A 21,095-nucleotide genomic window follows, 5' to 3' on the forward strand; every position below is an offset into this window, starting at 1 on the left:
ACTTGGGGGGTGGGAAGGGAGACAGAGAGAGCCTGTACAGGCTGGGCACCAGACAGAAGTCACAGCATACCAGCCTGCAGAAAAATAAAAATAATAATTCAGTCCAATACAGGTGCACAGACAGCAGCAGTGGCAAAGAGGTGCAGCTTGGGGCAACAAGAGTGGGGGGAACCCAGGTCAGCACCCAGTTATTAAAGCAACTGGGGGCTAGCTAGCTACAAGCAATAAGCTTGGGCAGGGGGATAAAAAGCAACAAGCTTGTGTGGAAGAAAAAACCACACAAGAAAAAATATATTCCAAGCAGGTAGCAGCACCCTGTTAAGCCACTGGGGTTGCTGGTACAATTTTAAAATAATGGGGGGGGGAGGGTGATCAGCACAGCTCCCCAGTTATTAAATCCACTGAGGGCTGGCTACAAGCAAGAAAAATAAATCTAAGTAAAATAAAATTCAAAGCAGCACCCAGTTAAAGCCACTGGTGTTGCTGGTACAATTTTTTTAAAAGTTAGGGGGGAAATAAATAAAGCAGTTGTTGGCACTGCAAATTTAAAGGCAGGCAGGCCCAGACCCACCATTCTGCTCTCAGTGCTGCTGCAGTCTCTCTGATGATCCTTCCCTCCTGAGGCACAAAACACAATGACTCTCTCTACCTCCAGGCAGCGCCTTATATACATTTTGAAACTCCCTCCCCCAGGGGTGTAGCCATCATTGGGCGACCGGGTTCAAAGAACCCAGGCCACTGCCACTCAGGGGCCACATCTCACGGCCCCTACACGCCCCTCGTGTCTGATGTCAGATGTGGGGTGGGGGCTGGTTTAGCTCCTGAACGGACCCCCGCGGCCCCGTTTGCGAGTTAAATGGCCAGCGCTGCATTCGCAGCACAGCCAGGAGCAGCTCTCCCTGCCTTAAAGGCAAGGAGAGCTGCTTCTGGCCATGCTGCAGACACAGCACTGGCCCCAATCTAGCTCCTGAACAGGGCCGTGTGGTCCTGTTCAGAAGCCAGACCACGCCCCCTGTGTCTGACGTCAGATGCGGGGGTGTGGCTAACTCCCACAGACATCAGACGTAGGGGGCGGGGCGAGTGGGGCCGCCACTGGTCTTGTTCCACTACTGCCCTCCCCTCTCCCTCCCTCCCTTCCTCCAATGGGCAAAGCACCGTGGCAGAAAGCCAATCAGCAAGGGAGACAAAATAGTGACCATGACCCAAATCGTGCAAATAGATCTGTGTCATAACTAGGGCTGATTCAATCTGACCTCAAATCAGGCCCTCCATTTTAGGAACGATTCGATTTGAGGTCAAATAATAGGAACATAGGAAGCTGAGTCAGACCATTGGTTCATCTAGCTCAGTATTTCCTACCCAGACTGGCAGCGGTTTCTCCAAGGTTGCAGACAGAGTCTCTCTCAGCCCTATCTTGGAGATGCCAGGGAGGGAACCTGGAACCTTCTGCTCTTCCCAGAGCTGCTCCATCCCCTAAGGCAGTGGTTCCCAAACTGGGAGCCTCCAGATGTTGCTGAACTGAAACTCCCATCAGCCCCAGCTACAATTTATTGAGACTGGGGATGATAGGAGCTGTAGTTCAGCAACATCTGGAGGCTCCCAGTTTGGGAACCTCTGCCCTAAGCAGAATATCTTACAGTGCTCACATATAGTCTTCCATTCAAATGCAACTAGGGCGGACCCTGCTTAGCTAAGGGAACAAGTCATGCTTGCTACCACAAGACCAGCTTTCCTCTAAATCCATGAATCACCCCCAATTTGGCATGGATTGAATTGTACATCTTTACTATCAACTTAGTTCAATGAAAAGATGCGGTCACACTTATAGGGTTATGCATGATTCCACCAAGAGGAAGATGCCCAAACTCTTGAAAAACTGTAGAAAGATCCAAATGAAGTTCTGCAGAAGTGCAGATCCTCCATAGGTGTGAACATGAAGAAGCAGCCCATGTAGCCTCCCTCAAAAATAGGACTGGATTAATTATTTTGGGTGTCTTGTCCTGAATGTTATTGAATCATACTCCTCTGTGACTAGTGAATTAATTACACTTTCACCTTTATCTGGCCATGTTAACACATAGATATACACATATACACATTTTTGCTGGTCAATGACCAAATAAACTTCTCTCCCTCTCTCTCTCATATACACATTAAGAATGTGCAAAACATTTTGATGTCGAAACGTTTCAACTCAAAATAGGCCATTTTGAATGTTTTCAGCTCAAAACACCCTTTAAATAAAGGGCCTGTTTCAAGCTTGGAGCAAAACAGCCCCATTGTGAGTCAAAATGTTTTGTGCGCCATTTTGGTGGCCTGTTGTTCCCTTGCTGATTGGTTCTCTGGCATTGGCTTCCGATTGGCTTGTGATCTAATTGTTTCTGAGTTGGCTTGTTTTCATACAAATCAAATGTTGTCATGGGCAACTGAGCCCCCATTGGCTGGGAGGGGGGGACCTAAACGGAGAGAGTTTCAAAATGTATAGGGACTGGGAAGCAGAGAGAGCCATTGTTGTGCGCCTCTCTTGTAGATGAAACATCAGGATGTATGGAAGGAAGGTTTGATTTTGTGGTTTTCTCAGCACTGAGTATAATATGCTGTGCTATTGCTGTTATAACTATCTGGTTTTGCTGGATTGACAAAGGCAGTACTTGGGTGCCTTCGTCCCGTGAATCGTGGTTTGTTTTGTTTGTGAGATAGTGTTGTGGCAAGAAATGGACAGTGGGGCAGGTCTCTCTCTGTGTATGTAATTTTTCTGGGTGATTGCTGTGATGAGCTCCATGTCTGGCCTTGAGACTAACCTGTGCTTCACTCACTGCCCTGCTCTGCAATCTGCATTGCAAGGTGTTGTGCCGTCAAGTTGGTGTCAACTCTTGGCGACCACAGAGCCGTGTGGTTTTCTTTGTCAATTTGTGCCTGAAGTTGCTCTAGCTGAGCATATGACTATGCTTACTGCTAAGGATGCTGCTGTGGCAGCTGTTGCAATGCTAAGAAGTAACGTAAGGAGTAATAATTGTGTGTGAGAGAGCAACTTGTGCCAATGATGTTACTGCAGTACAAGTATTGTGGCTGGCAGTGGATTCTAAGTCAGGATGCTTTTTTGGCCATTTTTGAACTGTGTTTGAAATGTGTGTTCTGTGATGGGAGATACAGATTCCCTTTTACTCTGCTTCTGCAGTGTTTTTCAAGGTAGGGTTGCAAAATGCATTGCAAATTCCAATGCAAAACTTGGATGTGCACTCTGTGAATGCAGCTTGTTACAGACATAGGGAACAATGGGGAAACTTGAAACATTCCCATTGTTCCCCATGGGTTGCTCCAAGGGACACCTAAGTGGGTTGTGTGGTATGGCATGATTGGTGCTAACTACCACCCAACCCACAAAAGAAATGGGCAAGCGGGCCATTTTAAATGAGTTTTTAACCTTTTGGTTAAAACTTCTAACCTTCTGATTTGTTAAAAATCACCCGCTTGCCTATTTCTTTTGTGGGTTGGGTGGTAGGTAGCACCCATCATGCCCTGCCACCAGAGGTGCAGCTAGGTAATTTTGGAGCCTGGACCTAGTGGGTCACTGGCTCCCCTCTTGCAAAATAAGCATTACACACACACACACACACACACACACACACACACACACACACACACACGGTTTCACACAGTTTCCCATTGACGCAGGCAGGCAGAAACAGGAAGGTAGGCACAGACTGAGTCAGCAGCACACAGAGTGCTCTGCCTTGGCCAGCTCTTCCCACCCGCCAAACAGCTGAAGGATCCACACACCTCCTTGATCATTTATCACAAACCCAAAAGTATGGGCCAGAATGCATTTGTTTAAAAAAAAAAACACACACACACACACAACCCCCAATGGATTATTGACCATTCACAAACCAACTTGGGCACAACATGTGTCCCTCACTCCACACACACACCTGGTTCACAAACCAGCCTAGACATATAGTGCATTTGTAAGGGGGGGAAGTTAAAACCACGTCCCTTGCTTCACAGTTCTCTATCAGACCTTCTGGATTGCAAACCAACTTGGGCATAATGCATTTATTTAAAAAAAAACATATTGCTTATTTATTCAGATGTTTACAATTAGCTCCACTTTCACTAGGTTTCAGGTACTCTATGGCTAGAAAGAACTCTTTCTGGCAGTAAGGTGAAAATTATTAAAAATCAACGAATTCACTGATCCACTTCAAATTAAATACATAGAACTCCCCCACTCTGCCCTAAATCTGTGCTCAATATTAAAGCTCTATGCCAAGCCATTCCAGGTGATTTTAGGGCAGAAGTGTGTGTGTGTGTGCTTTGTCCTTTTTTATGAAGGCCAAGGGAAGATTCCTCCACATGGGGGTAGTATGATGGTCTAAGGGGAGGCTTCAGTTTCAGAATTTTAAATTTTCTTCCATTAAACAAGCCACTTATGGGACTTTTTAGATTTTTAAAAATTCTAAAAATTATTAAACATCAATAGATTGATCGTTGACTACTTCAAATTAAATATATACAGAGTCCTCCCACGGTGCCCTAAATCTGTACTCAGTATCTAAGCCTTATTCCAAGCCATTCCAGGTGATCTAAAGGTTAGGGCAAAAATGGGGGAGGGGGGTTTGCTCTATCCTTTTTTAAATTAAGGCACAGGGCAGATTCCACCACCAGAGGAGAATGATGGTTGTGGGAAGTCCAGTTCCAGTTTTTGTAATTTTCTGCCAAGAAACAAGACTTTTTTGGGGTCTTGTTTTATTAATTTTTTTAAATTAAAAATCATTAGTGTAACCAATCCACTTCAAATTAAACATACAGAGCCCTCCCGCCCTGCCCTACATTGGTGCCCAATATCAAAGCCCTATAGCAAGCCATTCCATAAATATACAAGGGAGGGGGAATAACTACAAAAAGGAAATCCCATACCTTCCTTTGTTGGGTTTGAAGAGGAGGGAGGCACAGGCTCATCAGACCAGTAGGAAGATGCTGCAGGGAAGTGCAGATGGTGTGCACAGTGCTCTGGCGGGCAGCCAGCACTGGCCACACTGTCTCCTTTCTTCATTGCTGCCTGCAGGCAGACTGGCAGCATGTACTGGAGAGCTTCATGGAGGCCAGCAGAGAGGCCTCCAGAAGCCACGCCCACCTACCAAACAGCTGATAGTTGGGTTGGGGGAGTTGCAGCTGGCAGCCTGCCCCAGCATGCGGACAGCCTTCCAATGGAAGGCAAGCCTCCCAATCATAGCCAGCTCCATGCTGCCAGCGTACAGGGCACAGAGGAGGCATTGCAGAGCCTGCACTGGCTGCAGGGCAGGGAGGCAGGTGCGCTGGGGCTCTCTAGGAAATAGAGGTTACCAGGCTACGGATCTGTACCTCAAGGTCCGGGCCTAATGGCACCTCTGCCTACCACACAATCCACTTTGGTGTTCCTAGGAGCTACCCATGGGGAACAATATGGTATTTTGAGTTGCTCCATGGTTCCCTATAGCTAAAACACTTGAAACGTTTTGAGTTTTGTTTATTATTGTTATTGTTATTAGTATTATTATTAGATTTCTATACCACCCTTCCAAAAATGGCTCAGGGTGGTTTACACAGAAATAGTTAATAAACAAACAAACAAAAAGACAAATAAGATGGATCCCTGTCCTGAAAGGGCTCACAATCTCAAAAGAAACATAAGATAGACACCAGCATCAGTCACTGGAGGTACAGTGCTGGGGGTGGGTAGGGCCAGTTATTCTCCCCCTGCTAAATAAACAATCACCACGTTAAAAGGTGCCTCTTTGCCAAGTTAGCAGGTGTTAGTTGAAACAGCTGTGCCATTCACTGTTTTTAGAAAACTATTTTGGCTATTTGCATTTTATTTCAAGCTTGAAATGAAATGCAAAATCATTTTGTGCACATCCCTAATACACATTCAAAATTTTCCTCAGTCCTCTCTATGCCTGCTGTTTTCCCTATAAATCTTTTGTAGCTCAGACTGTTTCTTGCTTCTCATGCTAGATTTGCTGTTTTTAAATTATGGACACTCCTTAAATTTCTTAATTGTACTGTTTTATTGTAGTTTTAATGTTACAAACAACTGTACTGTATTTTCATGTACAGTGGTATAAAACTAGTTTTAAAGAAATAACCAGCAGAAGTCCAGTTGGGCTCTCTAGCATAATAGATAATCTAGCACTTGTAGACTAGTGCTTCAGTCTCAGTTTCATCTGTAGCTGGAATGTATTCTATTGCATCAGGGTTGTAAAGTAAAAGTTACTTTAATTTACTTAAATTTACGTTATATATTTTAAAACACAACTAAAAAACTATAAAGACATATTAGGTTTCTTTCAAACTACTGTTCTCTTTCTACTTTAGCACAGTATGTTGGTAATTTACAGTCAAAACTAGAAATAGAGGAATGAGTAATAAATGATTTCTAAAAGTGACAGAAATTAATAAAACTAAGACAAAAGGAAATAATTTCAAAATAAAGAAAATCTAATTTACAAAGTTATATAAAAGAAAGAATATGGGCATTTTGTTTTATTGCTTTTTAGAGTATGTGCCTCTTCCTCACCAGTCTTTCTGCACTGTAATTAAGAAGATATAAATATATATAAAAGGGAAGTTGGACATATTTTCTCAATTCTCTCAATACCACAAAAGAAAGAACACGAAGAACTCTCTGTTGTGGCTTTCACAATTAGAAACTCAGCCTCTATGCTGCAAATTTAGCACATTTTATAAATGGTGAACTTTTAACAGTGAACCCATTGTGTGATGAATACTTATTTGTTAGAAATTTGTTAGAAGTTCCACCAAAACCATATTAAGAAGAATCCATGTCTGGCTTTTGAAGAAGTCCTCAAAGCTCACCATCACCATAAAACCATGTTTCAAGGAAGTTTATGCTAATAGCATGATTTGAAGATTTTGTGTTTACAGGCTATCTTAACCTACCTACCCACAGTAAAGAAGAAAAAAAGATCCACAGTAAAGAAGAAAAAAAGTAGAGCACAAACTACTACAGTAGAGAGTTGTTTATGCTGATAAGAATCATTGAATCAAAGCAGGAGGAAAGATAATGAGATACATTGTGGCTGTAATGCTATGTACATTTACTCCAGAGTAAGGCCCATTGAACTTATTGAGACATACTTCTGAGTAAACATGAATAGAATTGGGTTGCAAAGCTTTTAATTAGGAATAGTATGGCACAGGAGAAGCAATGTATTTTCTGCCAGTGTGCGGCTAAAAGTGCTAATGATTTATAATAACGATTTATTACACAGAGGTCCCATTCCAGCTGAAGTTCTTTTAGGGATTAAGTCCTGTTGAAGCTGATGGGACAGCAGTTTTGAATAACTTAAATTTTGTTGCTTTCAGTGGACTTAAACACAATGGACTGTAGCTAGGTCTGGGTCAGAATATGAAAGACCATCTGCAGACTATCACTGAAAACTAAAAGGTCTTTGGAATTACAGGACATTTAAAAAATGCAGACGGCAAGTGTGTATGTGTTTCTGTTACCAGGAACTTCCAATGAGCAAAGCATTTGGCTGAAACTTTAGAATTCTACCATTGTAAAAGGTAAAGTTGTGCCATAGAGTTGGTGTTGGTTTCTGGCAACCACAGAGCCATGTGGTTTTCTTTGGTAGAATACAGGAGGGGTTTACCACTGCCATCTCCCGTACATCTCTGGTCACCACATCTAAAAAAGAACATTGTAGAACTGGAAAAGGTGCAGAAGAGGGCAACCAAGATGATCAGGGGCCTAGAGCACCTAGAGCACCTGAGGCAAGGCTACAACAGCTGGGGCTATTTAGTTTAGATAAAAGACGACTGTGGGAAGACATGATAGAGGTCTATAAAACCATGCATGGTGTGGAGAAAGTGGACAGAAAGAAATTCTTCTCCCTCTCCCATAAACACTAGAACCAGGGGTCATCCCATGAAATTGAGTGCCAGGAAATGTAGGACCAACAAATGGAAGTACTTTTTCACACAACGCATAATCAACTTGTAGAATTCTCTGCCACAAGATGTGGTTACAGCCAACAACTTGGGTGGCTTTAAGAGGGGTTTGAATAACTTCATGAGGTCTATCATCGGCTACTAGTCGGAGAGCTATAGGCCACCTCCAGCCTCAAACTCAGCAGGATGCCTCTGAATCCCAGTTGCAGGGGAGTAACAGCAGGAGGGAGGGCATGCCTTCAACTCCTGCCTGTAGGCTTCCAGCAGCATCTGGTGGGCCACTGTGTGAAACAGAATGCTGGACTAGATGGGCCTTGGGCCTGTTCCAGCAGGGCTGTTCTTATGTAGTATGAGATGATGCCTTTCAGCATCTTCCTAAATTGCTGCCGCCTGATATAGTTGTAAAATACAGTACCTTGCCCTAAGCAATGAAGAGGGACATTCATAAGAACATAAGAACAGCCCTGCTGGATCAGGCCCAAGGCCCATCTAGTCCAGCATCCTGTTTCGCATAGTGGCCCACCAGATGCCGCAGGAAGCCACAGGCAGGAGCTGAGGGCGTGTCCTCTCCCCTGCAACTGGTACTCAGAGGCATCCTGCCTTTGAGGCTGGAGGTGGCCCACAGCCCTCCGACTGGTAGCCACTGATAGACCTCTCCTCCATGAAGTTATCCAAATCCCTCTTAAAGCCATCCAGGTTGTTGGCTGTCACCACATCCTGTGGCAGAGTGTTCCACAAGTTCCACTTCTATTCAGTTCTATAGAAGCTAAACAAGACAGAAAAATGAATGAATAATACAAGCTCTCATCTGCAAAGGAAGTGGGAGGTAATGGCATGGCATAGGGCAATTCCAGATGGGCTCCATGTAGCGCCAGCCCTTTCCCATTTGCAGTCACATGTGAAACTGCAACTTTCCTTTCACACTACAGTAGATATGCATTTTGGAGACACAGCAGACGGACCCCCACTCTTACCCTTCCTGTTTCTGTTGTATTTGGGCATGTGCACCTCTCATAAAAATACAAAACAGTTGCACTAACACAGTCCACATATGTGATCATTGTGCTGCTGCACTGCTCTTCTGGAAAAAGTTAGATTTTCTCCATTAACAAATGTGCCAATTTATATGTGGGGAAAATGCAGGTAGACAACAGAGGGATGGAGACATCATTTGCACACACACCACAAATAGTGACTGAACAAAGTGTGACAATCCCAGACAGTGAGTGCACAAAGTGTGATAAACCCAGACTATGTATCCCATCTGGAAGTATCCATAATAACCTAGGTTATACTTTACATCATTAAAATCTGAACATCTGTCCAAATCAGAACAGCTTTGCATGTTACCAGAGTGCTTCCAGCAGAAGTGACCTTTGCATTCTATAAGACACGTAACATCTGATGAAGAGATCACGTGTAGGAAAAGCTGCAGACTGTAGGCACAACTACAAATTCAATCATAACATGTAGTCCTGCACAAGTGCACCTTTTAAGCCCATCTGGCTGGCATCACTTCTCCACTGATATCTGAAGCCACTCTTAACTACTTTTGCAAACAGGTATAGTTGTTTATGTTAAGCCAAAATAAGGCAAACTACTTTTATTTTGAGCAAACCACTGCCAATGTGATTGGTGGCATACTGCTGCCAAAAACTGTTCAAGTATGACGCTGAAATGTATACTTTTCTACTACTCCGCATATTTTAAAATAGACTTCATTTTCATGTGCAACTGCACACATTTCACTTACCACATGTTAACGATTTCAAAAATATTGTACACATTAGTAAAACTCAGTCCCCCTAGTAAGACAGGCAGCCAATATTGCGCTAGCTATAGTCAGCAGGTTGAATGGATGCACCTAAATCTGATGCATAGCAACAGCTGGCACGTTCCAGCAACTTGTATACATAGGGCACACTGATGTGGCAGCATCCTAGAGTGGCTTGCTCAGCACTTCGAAGCTAACATTTAAATTCAGGGAACCAGGCCTGTACAAGGAGGCAGCAGGTTGGTTAGGGTTCTTGTTGCCACTGTTCTTCCATATGGCCTGTGCAAAATGATTACGAGCATCTCCACCTCCTACCCCCAAATGAGAGAAGGAGCCACTGGGGTAACTAAGGCAGCTGAGCGACCGCACTTTGGATCTGCTTAGCCAAGGCCACCGAGGGCGACTTTCGCCCACGCATGTTCATCATCACTCCATCTGACGGCAACGTCAAGCGATGATCCGCACGACCCAGCCAGCCTTCCCCCACAGCAACCACCACACGCAGAGAAGCGCACGATGAAAGGGCAGCGGGGAGCTCCGGCCTCAGCCCTTCCTCAAGGCCCCTGAAGAGATGTCAAGGCGCGCGCGAGAAAGCCCAGCAAAGCCGCCCTTCCGTGGAGCTTTGGAAAGAGCCGCTTTCTTCGCTCCAGGCTCGGTCGGCGCCATTCTTGCTTGCTTGGGACTCCCGCAAGGGCAGGAACGGCGAGACCACAGTCAAGCTCCCCCCCCCCGCCGCGCCCTTTCCCAGCCTCTCTCTTTCGCCCCACACTGCTTACGTAAGAGAGGTTTTTCCGCCGCCGGGGCACAAAAAGCGTGGCTCCGGCTAATACCTTAGACCAGGGTGGCTCCATTCACAGGAGCGAGTGTCGCCTCTTCCTCCTCCTCTCGGAGGGGACGGAGTGAGGCGCTCTTTCGGAGTCTGGCCGCCGCCGCCGCCACTTCCCTTCCGCTCGATGTCGCCGGATTCGGGCCGGCGTCCTGAGTGACCTTGAGCAGCGCTGCTGTGATTCCCCTCCTCACGGGTCGTTCGTGCTGTCGCTGTCCCTCAGCCTTTGCTGGTGCTGCCTATTTACCCGGGCAGCGTGCAGCGCTGAGCAGAGCAGAGCAAGCTGCGCCCTCTGGGGCGAAGCCCCCTAACGACCGAACAGCAAAAACGCGCCTCCTTCCACAATGGGAGGGAGGCGAGTTGTCGCAGAGGGTCTGAGGAGAGAGCATCATCAGACCAGACGCGCTAGGACGCTTGACAGGAATGTAATATAAATATACATGCTGCTCTTTGGTGGCAAGAAAGGAAGAGCTCTTTCTCCCTTCTTATTCTCCCCCCACCCGCAACTTTGCTGCAGAAGAGCGGCAAGGACATGGTGAAAGCCAAAAAACACTCTGGGGCATGACCTTTTCCCCTTTGCTCCTGTGTGCAAGTAGCCACACACTCCTCATGCACACAGATACTTACTCTCACACATGCACACATTCCTTAGGCTCAGAAACATTTTTAAAACTTAAATACTTAATACAATCATTCATATGTATGATTGTATGCTAACTGAGCAAAGAGGCACCTTTTACCGTGGTAATTCTCTTTTTTTAGCAGGGGGAGAGTAACTGGCCCTATCCACCCCCAGCACAGTATTTCCAGTGACTGTTGCTGGTGTCTATCTCATTTTTCTTTTTAGAATGTGAGCCCTTTGGGGACAAGGTTCCATCTTATTTGTTTGTTATTTCTCTGTGTAAACTGCCCTGAGCCATTTTTGGAAAGGTGGTATAGAAATCGAATTAACAACAACAACTCACTATCCCCTCTGTTGTTTGTAATCGCTATGACTCCACTTTCACAAATATTAAACAAAACAGGCCTCGGATACCAAACATCTAAAACATCAAGTAAAATCAACCATCTGCTGTACATGGACGATCTGAAGTTGTATGGAAAGTCCCAGTCAGAAATCGAATCACTGCTAAACACTGTCCGTATATTCAGTAGCGATATAGCAATGGAGTTTGGACTAGACAAGTGTGCTGCATTAATAATGAACAGAGGAAAAATAACAAAAACAGAAGGAATACAACTGCCCATTGTAAGCAACATCAAGAACCTGGAAGAGAAACTATTCAACACCAATAAAACAAAGCAGGCCTACAAGAAAGAACAAGTCAAGAAGCGAGCAGAAAAATGGAAAACTAAGCCACTGCATGGTCAATATTTGCACAATATAAGTGGAAAATCAAACATCACCAAGACTTGGCAATGGCTTAAGAATGGCAACTTGAAGAAAGAAACAGAGGATTTAATACTGGCTGCACAAGAACAGGCACTAAGAACAAATGCAATAAGAGCAAAAGTCAAAAAATCAACAACAAACAGCAAGCACAGCCTTTGTAAAGAAGCAGATGAAACAGTGGACCACCTAATCAGCTGTTATAAAGAGATCGCACAGAGTGACTACAAACAAAGGCATGACAAGGCAGCAGGGATGATACACTGGAACATCTGCAAAAAATACAAGCTACCTGTAGCCAAAAATTGGTGGGACCATAAAATTGAAAAAGTGATAGAAAATGAAGATGCAAAAATATTATAGGACTTCCGTCTACAAACAGACAAACATCTGCCACACAATACACCAGATATAACTGGTGTAGTCGAGAAGAAAGAAAAACAAGTTAAAATAATCGACATAGCAATACCAGGGGATAGCAGAACAGAAGAAAAAGAAATAGAAAAAATCACCAAATACAAAGATCTCAAAATTGAAATTGAAAGGCTGTAGCAGAAAAAGACCAGAATAATCCCAGTGGTAATTGGTGCCCTAGGTGCAATTCCAAAACAACTTGAAGTGCACCTCAACACCATGGGGCCACAGAAATCACCATCAGCCAATTACAAAAAGCAACATTACTGGGAACAGCCTATATTCTGAGATAATATCTATAATAATAACAGCAACAACATTGATAATAAAATTCAGCCATCCCAGGTCCTTGGGAAGGACTCGATGTCTTGATAAAACAAACCAGTCAATAACACCTGTCTAACTGTGTAAACAAGAAATAATAATAATATACTTAAACAACTTCATAGGTGACGAGTACATTTCTGATAGGTGGTGGGTTCCCTTTCTCAGGGGCCCAGGGCCATTTGTTTCGCCTTGTTCAATTATAGCAATTAGAATTACCAGCAACCCACTGAAAAGTGCATTACAGTATGTATAATTTTTATCATCAGCCATGCACAGAGAACCCTGTGAGAAGCAGCCAGTTTTTGGGCTGGAGCATTTCTCTCTGCCGAACACACAAGTTGCTTTATAAATTGCAACTTGGGTTTGTTCCACACCTGAGAATAGCGCAAATGAAGCCTAAACAGAATATATGCTTTGCTCCTTCTGCATCACTCAGGGCATAGCTATAATTGAGTGGATAGGTTCAAAGAACCAGGGGCCCCAGTTCCAGATGCACCCCCAGCTCCACCCCTCCCTATTTTCTTCATTATCTCCCTCCGAGAGGCTGTCTGGGGAGAGGGGTGAACACGGGCCCCCTCTCCCCTAGCTATGCCCCTGACACCACTACATCCAATTCAGGGTAGAGTTAGGTTGTCTATCATCCCACCAAGTTGAAGGATTTTACTACATATCAGGTGAGGCAAGGGATATCTTTAAAATGCCAGTCTTCTAGGAGTTTAGTGAGGTGGCTTTCCAGTGGTGTAGGCACTTTAACCAAGGCAACAACATGACTGAAATGTCCTGACACAGAAAATGCTTCTTACCGATGGCTTTCCATAATGTTCAGGGCTAAGAGTGGGTTTGGGTCCCAATGGAAAAAAATGTTTGGGCCCCATCGATGGGGTCCCCCAGCCACAGCTGCGAGCCCCCCCCCGCTGCTGCCACCACAAGGCTGGATCACCAATATTTAAAATAATTATCGCCATGTGCACATCGGGGTGGGTGGGGGGTGAGCAGAGCACGCCCCTGTGGCGGTGGGCAGAGCGGGAGTGGCCATTGAGCTGGACTGTCCAGTCCAGCGGCCCTTGAGAACTGTGACGCGCTCCAGCGTGCCTGCAGTTTGAATTGAGCGTTGACGCTCTATTCAAACTGCGCTGGCGCAACTTGCAGTTCTTAAGGCTCGCTGGGCTGGACAGTCAGGCTCAGCGCCCACTCCCGCTCCACCCACCTCAACAGGGGGGTGCTTGGCTCTCTCCCCCCACCCCCGGTTGGCCCTGATAATGTTAGGTGCTTATATGATTCAGGTGTAAGTAACTGTACTCTAAGTAATCACTAGCTGCAATTAAAAACATCCTAGTTGAATAATAGAGAAACATGAGTATGGACTTGCAAACTGTTGCACTACATCTCTGTTGTGCATGTGTTATTGAGTTTGTAGCTGAGCATGGTGAAAAAAACAAAAGCTAGCAGTGAAAACAAGAGGCACTACTCTAAGGCATCTTACTCCATATGCAAATTTGATTTTTTTTTGTTTTCTGGATTTTTTGTTGTTGGAGGGTGGGCAACTGGTGCTCAGTCCTAGCTTCTTTTCAACCAGCCCTACAGTTTCAAAAGTTAATAGTTGTGAATGGCCAGTTTAATTGTTTTTCATTAATATTTGCTGAGGTTGGAGAGCGTTAACGGGATCATGGAATAAATTGAATCTAATGGTGAGTGTTAATTGTATGACTATATGTGCGCACACACACATATATAGTGATCAGGAGATTAACAGATTATATGCAACTTCTGCCTCAGTTCCTCAGGAGGATGCACACAGAAAAACTATGGGGCAGGGGTTAACCCTCCACACAGAGAGCTTTAATGTGTTAAACCCCTTCCTCCTCAGAAACACAAAGGTATGAAATGGCTGATGAGAAATCCCAAAGTTTTAGATAGCTTTCCTCCTCAGAAGCAGAAGGGGCTCTATCTAGAGCAGGGCTGTGTAACTTTGGTCCTCCTACAGATGTTGGACTACAGCTCCTATCATACCTATTCACCACTGTGGCTGGGGATGATGGGAGCTGTAGTCCAAACACAACTGGAGGGCCAAAGTTGTGCAGCCCTGACCTTGAGGGAATATTCTTCAAGATGAGAAATTACCCACTCTTTTTGTTCAAGCCCTCCTTCCCCAGTCCAAGCTAGTTGCCCTCTGAGCCCATACATTTTCCTCCATTGAGTTAGTTTGGGGCAGTTGTCGGGGGGAGTTAGGTCCCTTAGTTTTCTTTTCTCTTCAGATTTGTGTGAAAGACATATCCGCACGCTACCCTGAGTCTGGCAGTACTTCCTTCTCACCCGCAGGTGCTCCAGTTATGAGTCTATGAGGAACAAAATATTTCTAGCTCTTTCAGGAATATACTGTAAGATTCTGAAACCAATGCAGTTCATATGGAGAACAAATGCACTGCATATAGCTGTCTACTCAGTCTGAAAGTGTTTGGATTGGCTGTCTTCTCAAAGCCCAGCCTTTTCACTTATCCTGTATGTTTAACCACATTTACTCATGGCTTATCAGCATGGGGTAAAAAGCTGACTTTTTGGCACTGCAGGAATAGATTATAACAAACTGTTATGTAGTATTCAGACAGATGTAGCATCTAGGGGTGTGTATGGAACTGGCTGGTCTGGTTCAGTTCGAGTCCAAACTGGACCCGAACACCCCCTGAACTGGTTTGGTTGGGCGGGGGGAGGCTCCAATAATTTTTTTTGGTACACTTACCCCCTTCGGGGGAGTTGTCCAAGGTGGTGGGGGTCCACGAAGGTTCCCCCTCCACCACTGGCCTCGTTTATTCGGCCGCTATTTCGCCTTCCACCCTCAGCATGGCGGCCAGTTTGGAGGTCTATTGTGCAGGTGCAGCAACAGTTAACATAGTCTTCGCAGAACAGACTATTAGAGATTTATTTAAAAATAAAAAGCAATCACTATATCACATGTTTTATTAGAATTTGGAGAGATTAGATAAAATGTGTTTCCCTCATTCAGAAAACGAATACATTTTATGTGAGAAGACAGCCCTTGGATGGATTCCCTAGGATCTCTCCGATAGTGTATAAACAGCAAACAAATTATAAATTATATATTACATGTTTAATATGGGATGCATTTTTTTTTTACATTTTAGGAAAGATCAGATGTATTTACAATTTTTGTAAGATAGATTTATAATGCTCTAATTTACAGTTCATAGAAACCTCAAACCCTTTAGAGTTGTTTACATATTCTCTCTAGAGGCAGCTACAAAGATTATCACTTTATAAACAAGCAAGAACCAGCTTGCTACATGCAATTCTCAGGTATCTGTATTTTTACACAGTTTTAAGATGTCTTTAGAAAAATTATATATAAACTTGTATGGCTTCAAAATTGTAACCTGCACTGTTTGCGAATGAATGTTTAAGAATCCTTAGTATGAATGCTAGATTAAAAGTGCTGAAACTTAAATTTTGCACTAATTTAAAAATACATGATTTAAAATAGAGAGTAAAATAGACTGAAGTTCAAAATACTAAGGTAAGGCATTACACTGTTCAGTTTTGACTGAAAAAGCAGATTACAATTAAGATTCCAGTAATAGACTGTACCATTTGAAATGCCAATTTTACATACAAGTTCTAGTAATTATTCAGTAAGGAGTAACATTTTAGAATATGGAGATCAAATACTTACTGCTCTAATGAAATATGGCTAAGATCTGATAAAATAATGATCACATGTAAAATGTAAACTAATCCAGTATGACTCGACTGCAATCCTACGCTCAATTATCATTGTATAAATTCCTTTGAAATCATTAGAATATATGCACCTGTCACTGACTGCCTTTGTAGTGTACAATATTCACTAAAAGGGGCATTACATACATATATCTATATCTAATCACCTTGACTAGCCAATTCATTAGTGGTTTTAAACGTATTTTTAAAAAATGAGTTATTGGTTTCATATGTGCTTCTAGACACTGGAACTCAGAGGTGCAACCTGTGAATTCTCAGTTGCTGGTTATAGACTGCAACTATCCCCACTTTTGATTTCAGCATTTAATAAGATCTTATCAGCATAATACAAATTCTAAAAATAGTAATCTCTATTAAAAATGATGGGTCACTTCTAGTTTAGTTTATCCACGTTGAAATTAATGAATGACCATTTCCACTGCTTATAATAAACTTTAAAAGAATGCTATTCATCATGAACAGCAACATTTACCCTCATGTCACATGCCTGAAAGTATTTGAATCTTTAGAACTTTAAAGTCAAAGGGAAACACTACAATTGTTCTTGTGTAAATGATTGTTTTAAAATCATTATTTAGCACACTTGTAATATTTTATACATCTTTGGTGAAAGTGAAGCTAAAGATTTAATATCAAGTTGTTTTTATGTGAATATATCAGGCAGGCAGTTCCCTTTAGAGTGGCTGCATTTATTGCAATTAACCCACAAGGAAATCATTTAATACTTTGTTTTAAGTCATGGTAAATTTCCCTTCTAAATCCCTGCACCTAGGGAATTATGTAGTTTTATTTATTACATAGAACATCACTAAGTTCTCTGTGTGGTAGACAGTGAAAAAGAAAATGAAAGGCACAAACACTAAGAGGCACATATTTTAAAAAGGCACAAATGTTACACATTCCATATAAAAATAAATTAATCTACAGCATTAATTCAAAAATTACAACTCCCATAAAGTTAACTAATGGCAGAAGTAAATATATCTGTTGTCTGTTGCAATTTCTTTTAAAAAACATTGCACTTTTACATTTAAAAACACTCATGAAACAATGTACACTTAATTATATATGGTATATGGAGATCAAGTTGCCTTGTATACATCTCTCTAACAAGATATGGCACATGAATATACAAAAGAGAAACAAAAATATATTTGCTACTGTTTTACTTATGGAATGGCAATAATGGAAACAAACAGAATTTCTTGAGTAATATTTATAGAAAGCTAAAATATGTTGCGGTTGTTTATGGCGTCAAACACACCACATACTTTAAATGCCAAAAAGATTACAGTACTATTTTAGCTCTTAGGCTTCATCTGTACTAAGCATCTGAATAATTTGTTTCCCAATATTGCTGTTGATTTTCTACAGATAGTGTTGGAGTTCAATTCAGTGCTATTATAAAATAAAGATATTTAAAAATGACTTATTTAAAAAGTGCATTTTTGTTGTGTAAAAACTCCAAGAACTAGTCAATACATTTTTTAAAAAAAATAATGCATGTTAAAATAGTGTTGGAAAGGTAGTAGAGAGAGAATAAAATTTCATTCATTGAGAGAACTGATTTTTCCCCCACAGGTTCATCAGCAATCCGCCATATATCGTCCTAAAAGACACAAAATGTTTGTAATTAATACCTTTCAAGTAAAGTGAGAACTCAAAATACTTAAACTGATTGCTATTGCTTACAGATAATTTCCTTTTATTTAAAGACAAGAGTAATTAAGGCTAAATGTTAAATATTTGATGGCATATTTCAAACATTCTATGTTTATATTCTAAGGTGTCAAATCAGTGCACAGCTCTGAAAGCTGATCCACACTTTATACAGCAGATGTGTTTGCTGAGTACACAAAAGTGTTTGCCATAGTGGACACTGTAAATGTGAAAGGAAGATGCATGGCTAAACACATGAATGACATATACCTGAGAGCCAGGTCCAAACACAACTTCCCAGCATATATCTAGTGTGTTGTAAAGTCGATTTCAACTCTTGGTGCCTACAGAGCCCCGTGGTTTTCTTTGGTAGAATACATGAGGGGTTTACCATTGCCTCCTCCCATGCAGTATGATACTTTTCAGCATCTTCCTATATTGCTGCTGCCCAGTACCAGCGGGGATTCGAACCGGCAACCTTCTGCGTGTTAGTCAAGCATTTCCCCGCTGCGCCACTTAAGGAGACTTGCATATATCTAGTACATACCCATATGCTGCAATGCAGACCAGCATTGCTTTTTCATGTTTTATAATGCTGACCATAGAGAACTTCGGTGAGACACATGGTGCAACAAATGACTGCCAAGCACACAGGCCCTGCATTAACTTAGAAATCGTAATGTAATTTTATGTTTCTTACCAGTGATAAACCTCTTCTTAATTAGGGAAAGCCGATAGCCATTGCCTACAAGTTCAACGTCTACTCCTGAAAGAGTGCTTCCCTCACTGATAAATTGCACTGCCAGTGTTGCTGGCTTACTGGGTCCTTCTGAAAGGTCAAATTTGGCCCTGAGAGAGCCTGAGCCTATTCAGGGGAAAACAGGAAAAAAAAATACATAACAACTAATTGTATGGGAAACAGTTTGGAGACCTTTAGTATCTGGTAACATGGACACACACATTTCAGTATGACAAAATCAAGGTTCTACACAGATGAGCAAAGAGTACAACAAAAGGCCCAGTTCAGACATACAAGTTAACTGGAGTTAAGCATGGCTGAGGTTTCAATTCTTAACTCCAAATTGCGCTGCAGACACTGACCAAACTGTGGCCAGCCAAACTCCCATTGAAGGAGAAGGGAGCCCCTCCCTGCTGCCTGACTGCTGAGGCACATCCCCACCGCCTCCATGACTGGAGTTTGGACTAGGCATGAAACTGCAGTTATAGCTGAGTCAGCATTCAGGTGTAAAATTTCGGCAGCAAAACTTCAATTATCAGTGGCGAAATTTAGAGACAACCAAAGGTTCCAGTTGGAGGTTGGAGAGGCAAACCGGAGTTTCCTTTTGGCCTGCAATCACGGTTTCGCACATTTGGATATACTGCAGTTACAACCTTGGTCAGCTATAATTATGGTTATCCTTTATGTCTGAACTCTGTCATAGTGTACAACAAGGAAATAAATGTATTCTGGAGAGCAGTATTCCTACAAAGAAAAACGGGTTGCTTACCTGTAACAGGTGATCTTTAGGTGATCTGGGATCATTAACAGCATGGGTAATGTGCCTATGCAGTAGTCCTGCGGAAGGATTTCATAGCTCCTCTAGGTGCTCTGTAGCTCCGCCCTTCGTGCACAGAGTATCTTATGTGGCAGAGCGCCTGCGGATCAGTTCCTAGTCAACTGCAAGAGGTCTGTTCTTTTTTGGAAGTGTCAAATGTAAGTGACTAGGTATAACATCCAAGCAGCAGGGAGGCTGGGCAGGTGTTATGAATTATCCTGGATCACCTAATGATCACCTTTTATAGGTAAGCAAACTGTTTATGGTGATCCAGGATTCTTCGCAACATGGGTGTTGAACGAGCTCACCAAAGAGGTGGCAGGGTGCAAGGATGTTATTAAAGAACTTTCTTTAAAACCACCCGTCCAAAATTAGCCTCAGCTGCTGTTTGGATATCAATGGCATAGTGCTTTATGAACGCTAGGTTAGAAGACCATGTAGCTGCTTTACAAATGTCCATAATACTAATTCCAGACATTTGTGCTGCAGAAGAAGCCATAGCTCTGCTGGAGTGGACTTTAATAGTTGGGCGAGGTTGTACGCCTTGAAATTTTTAGCACAGGAAAATGAGTTCTAGAAGCGAATGGTGAAATCTATGTCTGGAAATCATATTGCCCTTATTCATTTAACATATTTATGTACTGCCTCAAACCAGCATCTCTGGGCAGTGACGTATTATGACCCTTGAAGGTGACTAATAGGTACTTTGTCTTTCTGAAGCCTTTGGTTCTGTCCATATAGAAAAGAAGGGCTCTATGGATACCCATAGAGTGGAGGGATTGTTCTAGAGTGGAGGTAGGATTCAAGAAAAATGCAGGGAGAACGATATCCTGGTTGATATGGAAGTCAGAAACTATTTTAGGTATAAAAGAGGGGTCAGTTCTCATTATTATTTGTCAGGAAAGAATTTAGTATGGTGTGTGTGTGTGTCTAATCTTAATGCAGTCAATTCACTAACCCTCCTCGCAGATGTTATAGCTACCAAAAAGGCCATCTTTAAGGTTAACAATTTCAGCAAGGCAGAGGCAAGGGGTTCCAATGGCGCCTCTGTTAAAGAAGAAAGTACTAAAGAAAGGCTCCATTGTACTAGGTTTTCTCACTGGGGGAAACAAATTGTTAATACCTCTTAGGAACCTCTTGAAGTCAGGGTGGGAGAAGAACGTGTTAGTATCCCAACCTGGGTGAGTAGCTGAAAGAGCTGCCATGTGGACTTTAAAAAAGGAATTAGGAAGTCCTAACTGCTTCAGGGAAGTAAGATAAAGCAAAACGTGTCTTCTGGAGACCTGAGAAGGGTCAAAGTTTTTGTTTTTAGTGTACTGGGCAAATCTTTTCAGTTTGCAAGAGTAATTGTGCCTAGCAGATGCTTTTCTTTCATTTAGTAAAAAGTAGTCTAGTAATTTAATCTCCATACTCGTCAGATTCAAGGTTTGAAAATTGTGG

At 42.7% G+C, this 21,095-nt stretch overlaps 2 protein-coding genes across 12 annotated transcripts in view; both read right to left on the reverse strand.

The window, feature by feature from the left end:
• The window catches only part of TMEM171 (transmembrane protein 171), a 30,717-nt gene extending 19,800 nt beyond the window's left edge, over positions 1 to 10,917 (reverse strand). For 3 of the 10 annotated variants that reach the window (XM_053297840.1, XM_053297844.1, XM_053297843.1), the window contains exon 1: positions 10,561 to 10,915. The gene's annotated coding sequence lies outside the window, so the exon portion shown is untranslated. Of the gene's footprint in view, positions 1 to 9,709; positions 10,421 to 10,506 lie in introns of those variants that run through there. The other 7 variants (XM_053297849.1, XM_053297846.1, XR_008316545.1 and 4 more) reach the window with 6 other exon arrangements.
• A 4,707-nt stretch (positions 10,918 to 15,624) lies between these two features.
• The window catches only part of FCHO2 (FCH and mu domain containing endocytic adaptor 2), a 140,675-nt gene continuing 135,204 nt past the window's right edge, over positions 15,625 to 21,095 (reverse strand). For both annotated transcript variants that reach the window (XM_053297568.1, XM_053297569.1), the window contains exons 25-26: positions 18,800 to 18,964; positions 15,625 to 18,049 (exon numbers count right to left, since the gene is read on the reverse strand). In XM_053297568.1, the coding sequence (XP_053153543.1) occupies positions 18,027 to 18,049; positions 18,800 to 18,964 (188 nt within the window). In that variant the 3' untranslated portion in view covers positions 15,625 to 18,026. The remainder of the gene's footprint in view (positions 18,050 to 18,799; positions 18,965 to 21,095) is intronic.

This window comes from Hemicordylus capensis, chromosome 2 (genome assembly GCF_027244095.1).
Source record: "Hemicordylus capensis ecotype Gifberg chromosome 2, rHemCap1.1.pri, whole genome shotgun sequence".
Taxonomy (NCBI): Eukaryota; Metazoa; Chordata; class Lepidosauria; order Squamata; family Cordylidae; genus Hemicordylus; species Hemicordylus capensis.